This window comes from Dissoconium aciculare, assembly GCF_010015565.1.
Source record: "Dissoconium aciculare CBS 342.82 unplaced genomic scaffold K489scaffold_3, whole genome shotgun sequence".
In the NCBI taxonomy this organism is placed as follows: domain Eukaryota; kingdom Fungi; phylum Ascomycota; class Dothideomycetes; order Mycosphaerellales; family Dissoconiaceae; genus Dissoconium; species Dissoconium aciculare.
The window spans coordinates 2,370,118-2,387,803 of NW_022984953.1; the positions used below are offsets into that span (position 1 = coordinate 2,370,118).

A 17,686-nucleotide genomic window follows, 5' to 3' on the forward strand; every position below is an offset into this window, starting at 1 on the left:
TGGAACGGAGAACTGCGATGGTTATTGATGCATGAATTTACATCCCAGCTTCGGCAGGAATGTTCTACCTAGTGCAATATCATCCCTTGCATACGCATTCACGATGATCCTAGGAAAAATATCGTGCATGAAGTTGGCATGTATGTCTCAGCATTTCGCCGGCCGGCCTCCTTTGTCTCCGAAACCCAGCCCGAGGCATGCAACGACACCAAATCCCCCGCACTTCGGCATCGCGTGGTAGACGCGGAAGAACCATCGATTGGTCGAGCTGCCACGACCTTAAATGGCAATCATCGACAAGAAAGACATCGTGAGACCAATCAAGGAAGGGCGCTGGGAAGTTTCTAGCGTCTGTGGCTGCAGCCATGCCATCTTTTCGCTGGTGTCACTAGCTTGCTCAAAGATGCCGTATCGTCACCCCGGAGCAATGTTCGAGTCGGGGATAGAATTTGGAGATCTTGCCATTCGCCACTCATTGCATGATATCAATGCGTCGTCGCCCCAACATTTGAATTCGCGATCGACCTCATTCATCGGTTGTTGAACTCACAACATCGCCAGAAGCCATGCGCACATCAATAATTCAGGCCTGCGCTGTATCGCTGCACCTGGCAGCAGCCGCCATTGGTATGCGACGTCGATCTCGTAATTCTGCCATTGAAGTCAGCCATTGACGTATTTCTCAGTGACAATCAATCCATCACCAAAACAGACCCTCACCTCATTTGGTGCATCAGGCGCATGGTGAATCTACAAAACAAACTCGCTGCGCTTATTCTCGTTGCTAATAATTTCCAGGTGGCCCAATGACTTGATCAATTTCCCAACACAAGTGCAAGAGGACTTGGGTCGCTTCTTGTTCTCGCAAGATGGTCTCTATCTCTCATCTTACCGGTACAATGTCGGTGGTGATGGAGGTAATGACACACGAGTTGTCAACAACGCCGGAAGGATTGCGCAATCTTTTCTGTTGCGCAACGGCACATACGACTTCTCACGCGATCGCGCCGGAGTCACATTCATGAAGATGGCCAGCCAGTATGCGGTGCCAGAAATCACCTTCTTTGTGAATGCTGCTCCTTCCAACATCTCCACCAATGGCGCTGCGTGCGGATGGGATATGCCTCGCGAGAAAGTCCCCGAATTCGTCAACTACATTGTCAAGGTTCTCTCGTACTGGACCAGCCAAGGCATCGGCATCAAGTGGATCTCGCCTATGAACGAGCCTGATGTCAGCCGCGATGCTTGCAACCAGGAAGGCATGTTCGTCGGAATCACCAAGCGGCCGTATGTTTTCAGCACGTTGCGCACCGCCCTGAACAATGCGTCAAGTACTGCTGTCAATAGCATTTCCATCATGGGCGACGAGACGAGTCAAATCACGACCGAGACGATTCTGGAGTATCCGCTGTGGCTGCCCGCTGCGCAGAACAGCCTCTCCGGCATCAGCGTCCACAACTACGACTTTCCCGATGATCTCTCCCTGGGCCTATACCGAACATTGGTGAACCTTCAAGTCGGTCCCAACGGTCCGCCCGTCAAGTTCACCGAGACATGCTGCTCCACCCGCGCAGGTTCCGGGATCCCCATCTTCGGATCCCAGTACGACCCCACGATGCAGAACGCCCTGATCGTCGCCCGCTACGTCTGGCAATTCCTCACCATTGTCCAAGCCTCCAGCTTCGACTGGTGGCTCGCGGTGTCCTTCCTCCCCTGCTCGCCCGCCCTCGACGGCCCGAGCTGCGATCCCAAAGCCCTGGCTCCGACCTCCGGCTTCAACGACGGCCTCGTCTACGTCGACCCGCGCTACGGGCAATCCCAAGATTACACCCTGCACTACACCAAACGCGCCTTCATGCTCAAGCATTTCGCCTACTTCCACCGACCCGGCAGCGTGCGCTACGACATCAAGCAGACCCAGCTCCCCTCGGCGGTGAATGCCGTCGCGTCGCGGAGCAAGGACAATTCGACTTGGAATGTTCTGTTCATGAATGCGCAGAGTTCCACTTATAATCTTACCCTGCAGAAGCCGAATGCGAAGGCGAATTTGGTCCGGGTCGTGCAGACGACGGATCAGGATGATTGGTTGGATGTTGCGCCACTGCCGGTTACGAACGGGACGAATGTGATTTATGCGCTGCCAGCGATGAGTTTGGTGACTTTTCAGTTTGCGCAGTAAAGTCGCAGTGGAGAGAAGTCTCGACTACGGTCTGACAAAAGTTGTTGCTATGTACTCATCATATATATCCTCATGTGATATCTAGTCCATATCTGATGCATCATCACCAGGACTTTTTCCTTCCCTTTTCCTTTGCCTTCGTCTTCCAATAGAAATTACAGAAAAAATCGTACTCAATCCTGCCACGGCAATCTCCCCGGAAACGTCTCCCACCCACTAACACCCCCCATCCACTCCAACAGACCGGCAACTTCTTTTCCGAGCCCAAACCCCAAGAAGACATTTGCCCTCGCAGCATCCCAATTCCTCGCCCGCCGCTTCTCCGCCAGAACCGCCCTCATCCCATACGGATCCTCCGCGAAGAGATCATACGCGCGGCTTTTCTCCCCCTGCATGACCTCCTCGAGCTCGACGGCCGAGAAGGGCGGATTGAGGCCGGCGACCCGGATGCGGTGGGCCGGCCACTTGATCGCGGGGGCGTGCTGTTCGAGGAAGCGGCGCTCCTTGAACGCGTGCGTGATGACCGTCACGTCCCGGGGGTAGGCGCCCGTGAGCTGGCGGAAGCGCAGGATGGAGAAGAGCAGGTTCTGGTAGGAATCCGTCGCGTGCGTCTCCAGGGCGAACTGCATCTCGCGCGAGAATAGGTTCGGGCTGCTCCGGGCCAGATGGAGCAGGATCATGGCGTAGCCTTCTGCTTCGGACCGCGAGCCCGCGGAAGAGGTGGTGCGGGCGCCTGAGAAAATTATCATCGCGCGGGAGTCGTGTTGGGCGCTGAGGGCGGCCAGGTGGATGTGCGCGAGGAAGGTCTCGTGTTCGCTGCGTTTGCGCCATTCCCGGTTTGAGCGCTGGAAGGGCGCGAGGATCCATTGGTCTTCGGAGGTGTCGGTGCCGTCGCCGATGTAGGTTGCGTGACCGCAGACGATGATCAGGTTGGTGTAGTTGGACAGGGCGGAGGAGTAGGAGGTGACTGGTGAGGCGAGTGAGGTGGGAGAAGTTGGGGAAATCGGACTTCGGCTCATGATTTTGTCGATTGTGATGATGCTGGCGACCGATTGATGTTTACTCTGGGCCTTTTAGCCTTTTTGGTTTGACTGGATTTCGACTTTGATCTTGGTTATGAATTTTGGTCGTCGTCTTGATATTGGCACAATATCTTTCGAGACACCCTTGTCGCGTTTGATCGCTGGTAGCGACTTTGTAAGACCAAGACCGAGGATAGACTGCCTGCCGATGTGCAGAACTTATGCTGTGAAACACACCTCAGTGAGGCTGAAGGACATCACGAAAAAGTCATCGTGAGGCGCAGATCAACGTAGACACGCCACGATCTCCAGATTGAGGGTCTGGACTATAGATCTACAGTAGCGCAAAAGGCAGATATAGCTTACTGCGGGTGTCATGGAGTGCAGTGGTGATCAAAGTCCTTTCTCCTCCTCATGACTTATAACTCGCTTGTTTCGCTAGCTTGTTACAGTGGTAGCTGCCCGAGATCGCTGCATCGTGGTCTTTTTTAAGCACACTGCATCGTGGAGAAGCTGATGTCCTCCTTGCAGGTGGGCATTGAAATCCTGGCCTTTGAGCTTTCGCGTGGCTATGGCGAAGCTTCGACGACATGATCACTGCACACGTGATGAGCTTGATGCGTCACCTACACACCATCGTGCTTAACATGTATTTTGAACTGTTCGCAGCAGGCCAACAATATCTAGAAATGCTCTCGGGCGTCACGATTTACCTCTTGACCCTCTTACCCGAGGCTCTGTCGCTCTGTGAACGTTGGCTGCGGGATGCCTCAGGCACAAACTTGGCTCTGCGGTTGTCTTCTGGACTGTATTAGTCGTTAATTCCATTTACAGATCCCGGCGCACGACATGAATGCTACGTTCTACATCACCTCGTGCGTCGCAATACGCTGTGCTCCCGTACCTTCAGACGGGCGACATCCCAGTTCCTGTCTTGTAGAGCTGCGAGATCCAATGCGAGCAGATCTGACCGCTCCACATCTTCAACAAACACCTTCGGGTGGTGAGATCCGAGGCGCCTGACGTGGCTGGCAACGTGGCTAGCGACAATGGCTGTGCCGCAGGCTCCCAGGTCGCCCGTTGTTGGCAATTTTCCACGCCGCCGTCACCAATGCTTTGCACACGACTTGCCGAAGATGAAAGAGCGGTGCGGCACATGCTGTATACTGTGCTTGCAATACCTGACTCGCGACATTGACTGAGCCCTCTGCCTAGTTCGTGAGGCGCGTAGACTCTATCCCCCATGCCTGTCATGCACGACATTGAAACTGCCAGATATTTCGCATCTCGAGGGACGTCGCAATATGGTGACATGAAATTGCTTCAAGGACGACACGTTACCGGATGTCTCTCACAAGGAAGCGATCAGCGGGTCGTTCATATTACTGGGTGTCCACAGACGAAGATCTTCATAGCCGGGCTACGACGGTTTCATCGCAGACCACCATAACCGTCGCCTTCCACCGCCGGTCGCGTTGGAGCGACCAAGGGTGGGACCTTCGAACGCCGCACTCTGCTGGCCGAACCGCTAGCAGTGGCAGTGCTGACGTCGAAATAGCACACGCTTCTGCACCTAAAAGTTCTCCCGCTCGCTGCCTTCCGCGCCGTGCGCGCCCAGACTCACCCATTATTTTTCACCACTGCTCAGGTGGGCGGGCAGGCGGGCAAGCTGGCTGGTAGCTGGCTGACCACGAAACAATGGCGAATCCATAAGCGGCAATGACACGCGTTTCGCCTCGTGGTCACGTTGCGCTGCATCCTTACATTGTCGCCCTCGTATTTCTTTTGCCTTACTCATATGCAATACCGTTACTTCGTCAGCTCGGTTCGAATCGAGAATGAAGTCATCACGATGCCATGCCATTTGAATCACAGACAGCGATGTTTGCGGCGTCGCCAATGTGGCGAGGATCGAGAGGAAAATTAATTATGCCAGTTAAAAATAGAGTCGACCCTGAAGTTTAACGACGTTTCTGCCCATGCAAGCCTGAGGCGTAGACCCTCGAGGCGCATAATTTTTTGTCCTCGCTGGTGGTGAAGGCACCGCACGGAAAAGTGTACAGTACATTGCATCGTCGACGTTTCAGAGCAGGCGGTCATGCGCCACGACAGCTGTACGTACTAACAAAATGTATTATTATCCTCCTGTCACTCGGGGATGAGAGGGATCATCAACAGCGAATAGACGCGCACGCAGGTGATACAGTTCAAAGGGGAAGATACATATAGTAGAGCACTCATCATTTCGTACCTTCTCCTGCGGAACCGTGATCTTTACTCTCCCATTGTCCATACTCCCTTTCTTTGTCTCCTGGCGCCGATCACTTACCTGTCTCTGCTTAAACGTCACCAGCGCACTCTCCCGCGTTTACGCTAAGTAGCTCAGGAGAAGCGGAAGAGAGCCTCTCACACCTCCTGGACGCCTCCTCAGCTGCGGAACCTCGACATCTGCAGCGTATAGGAAGATTCATCCGGGCACGAATTGACTGCTCGAAAATCCATTGACCCGAGCCCCAGCGCGATTTTGAGCAGACAGACCTGCCATCTCTACCAAATTTCCCATCGAAAAAACGGCTTTCTGAAGTGGTACTTCTCCAGCCCTCACCAAAGAAACGAGGAAGGACCCTTCGCCAAGCAATCCTCCTTGTAGGGCAAATCTCGCGTCTCTCCGCGTGGACTTGCTACAGAAGCACCCTGACGCTTTTCTGAGCTGGGTCACAAAACTGAGAGGGAATACGAAACCGCCAGTATTCCTTTTCTTGGCTGAGCCTCCTTCGCCATCATCCTCTTTTCATCCTACGACCACTCTCCATATACTCACATTCTATTCCTTCTCTGTATTATTGCGCATTACTAGAGTTCTTACCTAGTGATACCGCGCTCTCTCCCCATCTCCGGCGCTATACCCTGAACCCCCAAAGTTGGGTCCCTCGACCGCTCGAAGTTCACGGAATCTCAATCATCGAGAATCATCATTGCAGCTACGACGGGCTGTCGCCAGCTCTCGACTCTTTTCACGCGCTCGGTACTCGGGCCTGGCGCCTTGACAGCCGGATTGGAGCCAACAGATTCTACGACCTCGAAATAAATAATCCTTGATACGATGGCCTACAATCAAGGTGGTGGCTACGGCCACGGACATGACCTCCCACCGCATCAGCCTGGTGTGAGTATTTCATCGCAATGAATTTCTGTCGATTTCGGGAAGCATATACTGACTATTGCCAATAGCAGCAGCAACAGCAACAGCAGCCATACCACCCACAGCAATTGCGGGACAGTGACGAGGAGCAAGAACGCTCTCTGCTCCACTCGAACCCGAATGGTCCTTTTCACGGTCCCTTCGATGAACCTCACAGCCGCGCCGGCACCCCCGGCGGCCACGACCCCAGAGCATACAATCTCGATGAATCATATGTAGGAGGCCAGCAGGCTGGGCCATATGTCAACAATGATTATCACGGTGGATACTCAGGGACAACACTAGAGGACCCCGGATATGCTCCTCCAGATCGTGTGCCGAGCCCTTATGCGCGCAGTGAGACTGGCAGCACAGAAGCTTGGGCACAAAGACAACAGCCTGGTGGACCCGCGGCCAAGAAAGGTGGTTTGCAGCGCAATGCTACCCGTAAGGTCAAGCTTGTGCAGGGTGCCGTTCTCAGTGCCGACTATCCCGTGCCATCTGCCATCCAGAACGCCGTTCAGCCGAAATACCGCAACGACCTCGAGAGTGGCAGTGAGGAATTCACACACCTGCGATACACCGCAGCCACTTGCGACCCCAATGACTTCACCCTGAAAAATGGATACAATCTTCGACCGGCCATGTACAACCGTCACACTGAATTGCTCATCGCCATCACCTACTACAACGAAGACAAGACATTGACTTCGCGAACATTGCACGGTGTCATGCAGAACATCCGCGATATTGTCAACCTCAAAAAGTCCGAGTTCTGGAACAAGGGTGGCCCCGCCTGGCAAAAGATTGTCGTATGCTTGGTTTTCGACGGTATCGACCCTTGCGATAAGGGCACCCTCGACGTCCTCGCCACTATCGGTATCTACCAGGACGGTATCATGAAAAAGGACATTGACGGAAAAGAGACGGTCGCCCACATTTTCGAGTACACCACACAATTGTCAGTCACCGCCAACCAGAAATTGATCCGACCGGTCGATGATGGCCCGACTACTCTCCCTCCCGTCCAGATGATCTTCTGTCTGAAGCAGAAGAACAGCAAGAAAATCAACTCGCATCGATGGCTCTTCACCGCTTTCGGCCGCATCTTGAACCCCGAGGTTTGCATTCTTCTCGATGCTGGTACCAAGCCCGGTCACAAGGCGCTTCTCTCGCTCTGGGAGGCTTTCTACAACGACAAGGATCTCGGTGGTGCTTGTGGTGAGATCCACGCACTGCTCGGAAAAGGCTGGCGTAACCTAGTAAACCCTCTCGTTGCCATTCAGAACTTCGAGTACAAGATCTCCAATATTCTCGACAAACCGCTGGAATCATCTTTCGGTTACGTTTCCGTGTTGCCCGGTGCTTTCTCGGCCTACCGCTTCCGTGCGATCATGGGTCGTCCCCTCGAGCAGTACTTCCACGGTGATCACACGCTCTCCAAGCAGCTCGGTCCCAAGGGTATCGAGGGCATGAACATTTTCAAGAAGAACATGTTCTTGGCCGAAGATCGTATTCTGTGTTTCGAACTGGTCGCCAAAGCCGGCAGCAAGTGGCATTTGACTTACGTCAAGGCCTCCAAGGGTGAAACCGACGTGCCTGAAGGTGCACCCGAATTCATCGGCCAGCGTCGTCGATGGCTGAACGGTTCCTTTGCTGCCACACTCTACTCCCTCATGCATTTCGGTCGCATGTACCGGTCAGGACACAATATTCTGCGAATGTTCTTTTTCCATATTCAACTGCTCTACAACATTCTGACTGTCACTCTATCATGGTTCTCGCTTGGTGGGTCAGATCGCAGACTATGGCATTGGGACTTTTACTGACGAATTTTTAGCTTCTTACTACCTGACCACTACTATCATTATTGATCTTGTCGGAAGACCCAGCGAAAATAACGGTCAACGAGCATTCCCCTTCGGCAACAAGGCGACTCCGATTTTCAACACTGTCATCAACTACCTCTACGTGGGATTCCTCTTGCTACAATTCATCTTGGCTCTCGGTAATCGTCCCAAGGGAAGTCGCTGGTCTTACATCACATCCTTTGTCGTCTTCGCCATCATCCAGTTCTATGTCATTGTCGACAGTTTCTACCTTGTCATCAAAGCCTTCACTAGTCCTGCAGGCACGGGCCTCGACACGTCAGGATCTGCCGAAGACTTCCTCCGGTCTTTCATTTCCAGCACCGGTTCCGGAATCATCATCATCGCCCTCGCCGCCACCTTCGGTCTCTACTTTGTGGCCAGTTTCCTCTACCTCGACCCATGGCACATGTTCACCTCCTTCCCCCAGTATCTGCTCATGATGACTTCCTACATCAACATCCTCATGGTCTACGCCTTCTCCAACTGGCACGATGTCTCCTGGGGAACGAAGGGATCAGACAAAGCCGAAGCCCTACCCTCCGCCCAAACCGTCAAAACCGGCGACGGCAAGGGTACCCTCGTCATCGAAGAAATCGACCTCCCGCAAGCCGACATTGACTCTCAATTCGAACAAACCGTCAAACGCGCCCTCACCGCCTACGTCGCGCCCAAGGAAGAGACCAAAAAGACCCTCGAGGACTCCTACCGCTCTTTCCGCACGCGTATCGTCACCGTGTGGATCTTCACCAACGCCCTCCTCGCCATCGCCATCACCAGCTCCTCGGCCGATAAGTTCGGTTTCTCGAGCGACGTCAACGTCCGCACGGCGAACTTCTTCCGCGCATTGTTGTGGGTTACGGCGGGACTGTCGCTCATCCGTTTCTTGGGTTGTCTGTACTTTTTGCTGAAGACCGGTGCTTTGGCCTGTTGCGCGAAGCGGTAGTGGAGGCGCCGCCTGTCTACTATTTGCTCGTCGGCTTTGCTGTTGTTGTTCTTTTATTGCTTACCCCTCTGCTGCGAGATCGCGGGGGAAAGGGAAAAAATCCGATCTATTTTGTTGTTTGTACCTTTTTCTCAATGGGAGTTTCTTGGGTTCTTTTTAGTTGCCTTTTTTCCAAATGCGCCGTCCCTATTGTGTATGCTATGCTAGTCCCATTCCATGGTCAGCTTGTTGCTGCAGCCCTTATCTTTTCGATAGGAAAAATTGGTAAAGACATCCAAATGTTGGTGTTTGTCTATCGAAATGCCCAGGTGCTATTGTAAACCTTTCTGGTGACTGCTGGTCACGAGTGCCCGGTTTCCCACTGGGCTCCGACTTAGCGTGGAACGGTCCCAGGGTTTCGTCTGGTACTATTGCCGTACAGGTGATACACGGAAGGGCTGCCTGCATGCAGACGCAGCTAAAATTGTATTGAAAGATAGGTGTCCCTCCTTATTCCCCATTATTATAACCGTGCCGGCTCTGAGGCCTGGACTACTATGTTGTCCACCTGCCAAGGCCTATTGGACCTCGGCCTGAGGCCAGCTTAGTCGCTCAGCTGCCTCAGGCACAGAATAGTGGTGTCAGACAAGACACCACAGGCCTGAGGCCAGGTGGGTATATCAGGTGCCTCAGGCACCAAATGGTGATGTCAACACAATGGATCGCCGGATATCTATATATTACCCAATTTTCTCACCCATAGTGGGAGCTCTCATTAATGGCAATTCAAGGACATCACACGCGGTAGGTAACGTATAGAGAGGGCCACCTAACGCGGTGGGTGACGTAAGCGCCCACCGGTGGCTGACATAATCAGGTACGTGCCTCTGGCAATAGGTACACGGCTGGCTAAAGCATTGACTACATATCGTGACCCACCACAGTCATGTCAAAAGCAAGCGTCGTCTTGCTCAGTGTCAGCGATTTCTCATTCGGACGTCTGTCGCGCATGCACTTGGACTTACCGGTGAGGCGCAAGATGTGGCCGGCTGCGGGCCTGATTGGAGGGCCGCAGTGTGGCTTAGAGCTCATGCAGCATGCACCAGCTTCGAGAACTGCTCCCGGTCGAGGCTTCTTCTGCTTCTTTCGATACATAGGCCCCGGGTTTACTGCTCGTCGGAGATCGCTTTGTCACTACATATTTCCTTGCAATACCGTGAGTTGCGACATCGCTCTTCAAAGTTCAATCTTCAAAGACATCATTTCGCAACATCGTGCGATAGAGCACTATTCGTCGAAGCTTCATCGACCACATTGGCAGTCTTCGTGATATCGTGTATAATGACATCGTAATTTCGATACAGACCGTCGCTTTACTTTGATCAGCGCTCAATTGTTGTCCGAGGGAAGATAAGTCCAAGGAGCTGTCTTCTCCCCCATGGAAGTGCTAGGCACTGCCGTAGGCATCGCCTCGCTCGGCATACAAGTCTGCCAGGGCCTGCTCACGTACTACAGCACCTGGAAGACGTATGATTCCGACATCACAGAAATATACAATTCCGTCGCAGATCTCAGCAAGACTTTGACCATTCTCCATACAGCACTCCAGGACCCTACACTGGACGAAGAAAGATCCGATCGTGTGGAAAGCTGCTTGCAGTCCTGCGTAAAGGCCTTGACGACGCTGTCGGTGGAGGCCAATAAGCTCAGGAAGCATGCGCAGCCTGAAGGTTCCAAACAGAAGATCTTGTCGGCTGTTCAGCGGCTGCAGTATCCTTTCCAAGCGAGCACTCTAAAGAAATTGAAGGAAGCTGTGAGCGAATTCCGAGGCCATCTACAGCTCGCTCTACAGATCTTGCATCTCGAGACGAGTCAGCAAACCCAGAAGATTCTTGTCACTCTTCAGCAGTCAAGTCAATCTCAGCAGAAAGTCCTCGCATCTCTTCAGCAGTCGAACCAATTTCAGCATGAAACCCTCGGGTCTATTCAGAAGTCAGATCAGCACCAAAAGCTGATCAAATGGCTTGCTGCGTCGGATCCTTGGACGAATCATGCGTCAGCGCGCAAACATCACGAACCTCACACCGGCGACTGGTTGCTCCAATCTCCGATGTATCAGCGCTGGAAGAAAGGCTCCATCAAACATCTCTGGCTCTTTGGTAAGGCCGGTTGTGGAAAGACCGTGATTTGCTCGACGGCAATCGAAGACATGAAAGCGCATTGCGAAAGTCAAGACGATGTCGGTTTTGCTGTTTTCTACTTCACCTTCTCAGACCAGAAAAAGCAGACATATGAGGATCTCCTTCGCTCTCTAGCTGCTCAGCTCGGGAGTAAGGGTCCTGGGCTTGCAAAATTACTGCAAGTGTATGACAACTCAAACGGAGGCTCGCTTGATGAGAATAAATTAGAGGGCATCGTTGCTGCTGCCGCACAGGCATATCCTACTACCGTTCTCATGCTAGATGCGCTGGATGAAAGCCCTGAGGAGAGCGATGCCCGAGAGAACTTGTTGAAAGGACTGGAAACTTTAGCACGAAGCATTCCTTCTTTGAGAGTCTGCGCTACTAGTCGGGAACTGCGTGGGATACACGAGACGATGGGCATCCTGGAGGCAGAAGCCATGTCCATAGAGACCGCCGCCGTCGACGCTGATATCAAGCGATACGTGTCCAGGCAACTCTCAAGTGATCGACGACTAGCTAGAATCAACGAAGATTCCAAGGCACTCATCTTGAGGACAATCTCGGAGAAGGCAGATGGAATGTATGAGACGTCAGACACACTGGCCACACATTGTCGTTTTGCTTATGATTCTTTAGGTTTCGGTGGGCTTACTGTCAATTGCTGGAGCTTCGACAACTCAAATTCATGAAACGAAGATTTATTGAGGAAGTCCTGAAAGATCTCCCTAAAACGCTAGATGATACTTACCAGCGGATGTTGGCAAATATTGGAGATCGATATGCAGAGGATGCGCTGAATCTGCTTCGATGGATCGCGTTTGCGCAGAGACCATTATCGCTCGTTGAGGTTCATGCCGCTACTAGCATAACATTATCGGACGACGGAGAGGACGAAGTAGAGAATCTTGGTGACGAATACTTTGAAGGCCCTTTGAGTATTCTTGAAGGACTAGTCATGCTTGATCAAGACTACGAATATACTCAAGGCAGCGTGGAAGGACTGGTCATAGTCGTCCAAGATCATGATGATGTACGAGGCTGCGTGGAGCCCCCATTCATCGATAACGACACGTCAGCCAATTTGCCAAACATGCATGTCCGACCGGAATCTAGAGTACGACTGGCGCACTTCTCTGTGCAGGAGTACCTCATGTCCGACCGCATTCTCGGTGGTCCTGCGAAACGATTTCACCTGTCCGACGCATCATGCGAGGACCACCTTGCGCAGAGCTGTTTGTCGTACTTTATACACTACAGCAAAAGTAAAGCGAAGACAGGATTTCGCGATAGAGATACGGTCGTCTTTCCTCTTCTGGCCTATGCTGCAACTTACTGGCCCTCTCACCTGCGTAGAGGCGAGCTTAAGGCCGAGCGTCGCGCGCTCCTGCTCCTAAGTACAGACGATATACGATATAGGTGGGTAGAGACCTATCATGTAGGCAGTCACGATCCTTTTGGTCAGCCTAACAGTGCCGGCGCGGCTCTGTCTTGGACCATTCGATTTGGCCATTACGGACTATTACGTGCTTTACTGGATGACGGGGCTCTCATCAATGCACGAGGACGAGACTTCGGCAATGCCCTCCAGGCGGCAGCACACTTGGGTCTCTACGAGATTGTACAGACGTTACTTGACCATGGGGCCGATGTTAACGCAAGGGGCTATCCGTATCACAATGCGTTACAGGCTGCTATATTAGGGCCTGGCAACATAGCGACAGTCCGGCTCCTGCTTGAGGGCGGGGCTGATATTAATGCGCTGGGAGGAACAAGAGGTAGTGCGCTACAAGTGGCAGTTGAGTCAGGATCTCACGAGATAGTCAGACTTCTGCTTGATAGGGGCGCGGATGTCGATGCACAAGGTGATCTATCCGGCAGTGCGCTACAGCTAGCATCAGCGATGGGAGATCAGCTGATGGTGCAAATGCTCATCGAGAGGAAGGCAAACATCAATGCAAGTGGAAAACACGGCACTGCTTTGGAAGCGGCTGCAAACTATGGTAGGGATGAGATAATTCGAATACTTCTTGATAATGGAGCCGACGTCAACCTACAGGGACGTTGGTATTTCCCGCTACAGGCGGCAGCATATGAGGGCAGGTCGACATCGGTCAAAATACTTCTCGGTAGAGGCGCCGACGTCGAGGTACAAGGCAACCCAGCGTTCTATGAAGGCACTGCACTACAGACATCTCTCGAGCATGATCGGTTTTTCAGCTGGCGCCTTCTTCGTGATGACGTCAAGGTTTTGAACGATCGATTCGACATAGCGAGTATGCTACTTGACGCAGGAGCTAAGACCGATGAAATCATCGTGACCGAGTCTGTGCTAAAATTGGCATCAAAACGGGGATACAGCGACCTGGTACAGACGCTGCGAGCTAAATGCGCTGTTCGAGACGATGTGAAATAGGACGTTTGGTAAGCCTGAGAGGATCCAGATGACTCAGGTTAGCGAGAAAATGTTTGCAACTGAGAGGCATAAAACCCTTCCGAACACTGAAGGTAGAACGATCAATGGTATGCTTTAACTTATCGGCCCTCTCTGAGTTCACATAACTGCAGGACAGCGATGATACACTAGCTCACCGAGACCATGCTTTGACGAACGATTTGAACATAATAGTCTTTCACTGCATCGATCCTTTGTTTTGTTCTACCTGCATCAGTAATTTACAAATACTAGCATCGAATTAGATTTTCTCCTAGCAATTGTGGTTTATGAGGATCACTGATGTAGGACAGACATATTCATGAGTCTCAATAGGTCGATAAGAAGAGTCTGAATGCTTCATAACGAGCAAACGCATCTCGGGCAAATTGTCAATCTCTGCTGTGCGCGTTCTGCTGTAAACGAGTCCGTTTGGTCACATACAGAGACTTCGCTATTTGACAATGATAAATCGTTCAAAAATCGGTGCTTGCTCGCTGTGGAAGAATTTATGAAGAATACGAGAAAAACCTGCAATTTAGCATCCCATAAAGATCCAACAAGACTATTAGGTGCCCTCACTCACTGGCCACATCGCAAAGATAAAGAGCCCTCCCAGAACATATCATCTAATATCTGCCGCAATGGACGCCCAATCTTTTAGGCTGATGTCACGTTCTCAAAAACGTGCCGCGAGCTGTCTCCGTAGCCCGGCCAATTGTCGATGTTATCCCGCCTGCGCAAACCTCGTCTATTAGGCCCCCAGCAATTGCCCGGGCTCGACGCGCCGGCGTTCTGAACAGCACGACCGACGCAGTCTCTCGTTCCAATCGGTAGGCTCCCAGAGGAGTACCACTGAAAGCAGCAGTCGTTTGGCGTTTGTTCAAACTTCCAGTCGGAGACCACCCCGCAGCCACGGAGCTCTTTTAACAGACCTTCGCCTCCGGCGCCGAGCTCAGCTTCGCGCCAATTCTTCCCGCGGATCTCGAAGCCGTCCCAGAAGAATCTGTAACTGGCGTCGCAGTTGAGTTCGTTGACTTGCCTGCTGAGAGGAGTCATGCGGTACTCCCATCCGTCGCCTGTTGTCAAAGTTGAGCCGAATTTGTAGTTGTGCGGATTGTTTACTGCGTCGTCGCCGTCGCAGCCATCGATGACAGCGTTCTGAAATCGCTCAACACACGATGGCGAGTCTTTCGGGCTGCGTGAATCATCATTGTTGTTCTTGACCGAAAGTTCGAGCTCGTTGACGGAACCAACATTATATTTCTTGCTGTGCTCTGTTTGTCCACAGAAGTCTTTCACGTTGGAGACGGCCACATCGCGAGACATGACCCAGTAGTCTCCACTGATCTCATGACATATGTTCCGGTCTGGAATGGACGCAGTTGCTGGCGGCGGCGTTTCTGGTGGCGGCGCTTTCGGGATGTCTTCCATCCCTGCGCTTTTGGCGCCTTGCTTCATCACTATGTCCGAGCAACCGCGCCTTGGAACGCGATGCTCGAGATCGTTTGTGCTATCATCCGAGGGAATCGCGTCGGTTTGGCGAGTCAGTGTATCGCGCTTGCGCCCAAGTCCTTTGACATCTTCGTCATCCTTGTCCCACGGATCGTGCAAGGGAACCAGCCTGGGACTAGGATTCGGCGGATATCTGTAAGTGGTGTCAGACTGTAGGATCTCGGAGATGCACAAACACGGTACGTATGAGCGCATGTCCGATCTGCATACGAACATGAGAGAAACTTACGTTCCAGTAACCTGCTTAATGTAAGCGCCCAGGGCAAACCACGCAAATGAATCCGCTTGAATCTTTGTCAGCACGTTCTCATCTTGAACTTGGAGTGTTATTCCGTACCATTTCGCTGAGGATAGAAGCCGACTAGGCTCAATCGACCATAATTCTTCAAGATTTTGCAAAATGCGACTCCATAAGTCCAGTCTTTGATATACTCACCATCACTGTCTTGCTCGCTCGCTTTGGAGATAATTTTGAGGTCATTGACCATCGGACTCTCGTGCGGAGTGTTCATGAACCAATCCAGGTGTGTCGTCTCGTGGAGAAAAATGCGGGCGCGATTGTTCCAAGATGCAAGGTTTTCTCGCGTAGCTTTTGGTCTCTTCGGCGTAATGGTCATAACCTCGGACAGGGAAGGGAGATTGAAGAAACCAGTGCAAAATGTTATGCGACTGTAAGTGAGCTGCTTGTGGAACGTGGGAGATTCCACGAATGCTTCCAGTGAGTTGTCGTCGCCACCGGTTGGTTCACTTTCATCACTCCCACATCTTCCATCGTTGGGCTTCTGGTCCCTGCACTCATTCTGCGGGTCTCCAGAGCCATCTCCGCCGCTACATCGTACCTCAATCCAAAGGCTCTTCCACCAGGGTGGGAGTAAATGCCACCCGATGGCGTACATTTGTTGCTGGGCTTGGAAGATTTGTTGGATTTGTCGCCTTCGATCGTCTGGTAGACGGTGCATACCTTTATCGTTGCCCCAAAAGTCTTCGGCAGTTTTACTCGCCCAGTCGATGTTGGACGCAAGTGGACTGGCCAGTTTCTGAAAATCGACGTACGCCTCAGCGATGGCTTTTGCCTCGCTTACATCACAACCTTTCCAACCATAGAGGCGTGTTCCTCTCAGATTCTGGGTGGTAATGTTCGTGCCATCGAGATTCGTCATGGGTGGATAAGGAGGAAATTTGTCATTGCTGTAGTCTGGGCCTCTGAGTTGAGAGAGAGGCATCAGAGCTTGAATAGATGCGGCGAAATGACACCAGATCAAGAGTATGGCTAGAGTTTTCCTAGGCATCAGAGGCATTGTGGAGGCTTTGGTAATGGTGTAAGGAGACCACTCCCTTATGAAGCCGTTGGCCGGACGAGGTTGTTTGTTAGAAGTGCAATGTCACTTTGCCATGTGTAATTCCCAAGGTGTTGCAACTAGGACTGATGGCAAGATCGGGACATTGGCGGCAGCTGCTGCCCAGGATGCTCAAAGCGGCTATTGAATGCTGTGTGAATCATTGGCGTGAAGAGCTTTAACAACAGCAACGGTTGGAATTTGTCGATGCCAGTCTGGTTGGCTCCCCAATGGAAGCGGGGCTGTGTTTGTCGTTATTTGAAAGAGGCGATTGAAAGTGCGATGTGAGGTTGACCTTGACGGAGGGTGAGTGCGTGTTGCCTTTGAGGAGCACGAAGGCTGCTGGTGATGAGAACCTCTTTGGAAGGGTTGACATTAGAGCTTTATATTTCTGATTACGCTTCATAATGACTGTGCCTATTTTTCGATGCGATGTGAGAAATCCCCGAGACGATAGCCCTTGAAATAGACATCGGGCAAATCAGACAATGCGCTCCGATGACTGACCTGATACTCGGTGTCTGCAATGACTAATAGTTCGTCATCCACGTCATGACCTTGAAGGGTAGAGTATGATATCGACTCGTTTTTATTTAATTGTCGGAGTGCTTCGTCCGGTTTGAATGATACATGTATCTTGAAGCATCGGAGGACGCCTGACGGAGTCCATCAAGACACAAAATCTCCGCCATTGTTTGAAGGGATCAAACGCGGGAAGTCTTGAAACGCGCAGGTGATAAGCCAGGGACCGTGAAATCTTAAACATCTGCGGCTTCAAAACGATAATCAGTCCAACATGTGGCCACTCGTTCGTGAGGGAAACCTGCAGGTCGGCCAGACTGCCGGTCCAAGTGTGTTTTGCCGTGGGAAAGTTGCGTCCGTTTGGTGTTCCCGAGGGGACAGTGCAGTAGATCAGAGACCATCTGTATGTGACAGTGATTGGATGTCGACAAATGCCTATCTAGGCGCTCGGGAGACATATCAACGGCGATTGGTCTGAAAACTGAGCTCCTGAATTTCATGCATATAATCGATCGAGGTGTGC

The 17,686-nt window shown here is 52.1% G+C and overlaps 6 protein-coding genes across 6 annotated transcripts; 3 read left to right on the plus strand and 3 right to left on the minus strand.

The window, feature by feature from the left end:
* Positions 1-70: 70 nt before the first annotated feature.
* K489DRAFT_429907 (glycoside hydrolase family 30 protein) lies at positions 71-2,403 on the plus strand. The gene is made up of 3 exons (XM_033608390.1): positions 71-627; positions 687-744; positions 799-2,403. The coding sequence occupies exons 1-3, from the start codon at positions 567-569 to the stop codon at positions 2,177-2,179; spliced, it is 1,500 nt and encodes a 499-aa protein (XP_033462728.1). The 5' UTR covers positions 71-566; the 3' UTR covers positions 2,180-2,403.
* On the minus strand, positions 2,134-3,575 carry K489DRAFT_378223 (uncharacterized protein). Its single transcript, XM_033604358.1, has one exon. It carries the CDS (start codon positions 3,196-3,198, stop codon positions 2,353-2,355), a length of 846 nt encoding a protein of 281 aa, XP_033462729.1. The 5' UTR covers positions 3,199-3,575; the 3' UTR covers positions 2,134-2,352.
* Positions 3,576-6,304: 2,729 nt separating this feature from the next.
* Positions 6,305-9,196, plus strand: K489DRAFT_408315 (glycosyltransferase family 2 protein; the record flags this gene model as incomplete). Its single annotated transcript, XM_033607465.1, has 3 exons — positions 6,305-6,367; positions 6,433-8,170; positions 8,223-9,196. 3 exons carry the CDS (start codon positions 6,305-6,307, stop codon positions 9,194-9,196), a joined length of 2,775 nt encoding a protein of 924 aa, XP_033462730.1.
* Positions 9,197-9,939: 743 nt separating this feature from the next.
* On the plus strand, positions 9,940-10,563 carry K489DRAFT_165241 (uncharacterized protein). The gene has a single exon (XM_033599331.1). It carries the CDS (start codon positions 10,122-10,124, stop codon positions 10,503-10,505), a length of 384 nt encoding a protein of 127 aa, XP_033462731.1. The 5' UTR covers positions 9,940-10,121; the 3' UTR covers positions 10,506-10,563.
* Positions 10,564-14,073: 3,510 nt separating this feature from the next.
* K489DRAFT_165250 (uncharacterized protein) lies at positions 14,074-15,470 on the minus strand. Its single transcript, XM_033599332.1, has one exon. It carries the CDS (start codon positions 15,248-15,250, stop codon positions 14,450-14,452), a length of 801 nt encoding a protein of 266 aa, XP_033462732.1. The 5' UTR covers positions 15,251-15,470; the 3' UTR covers positions 14,074-14,449.
* Position 15,471: 1 nt separating this feature from the next.
* Positions 15,472-16,710, minus strand: K489DRAFT_165271 (uncharacterized protein). Its single transcript, XM_033599333.1, has 2 exons — positions 15,642-16,710; positions 15,472-15,588 (listed from the first exon to the last, which is right to left on the minus strand). The coding sequence occupies exons 1-2, from the start codon at positions 16,600-16,602 to the stop codon at positions 15,530-15,532; spliced, it is 1,020 nt and encodes a 339-aa protein (XP_033462733.1). The 5' UTR covers positions 16,603-16,710; the 3' UTR covers positions 15,472-15,529.
* Positions 16,711-17,686: the final 976 nt, after the last annotated feature.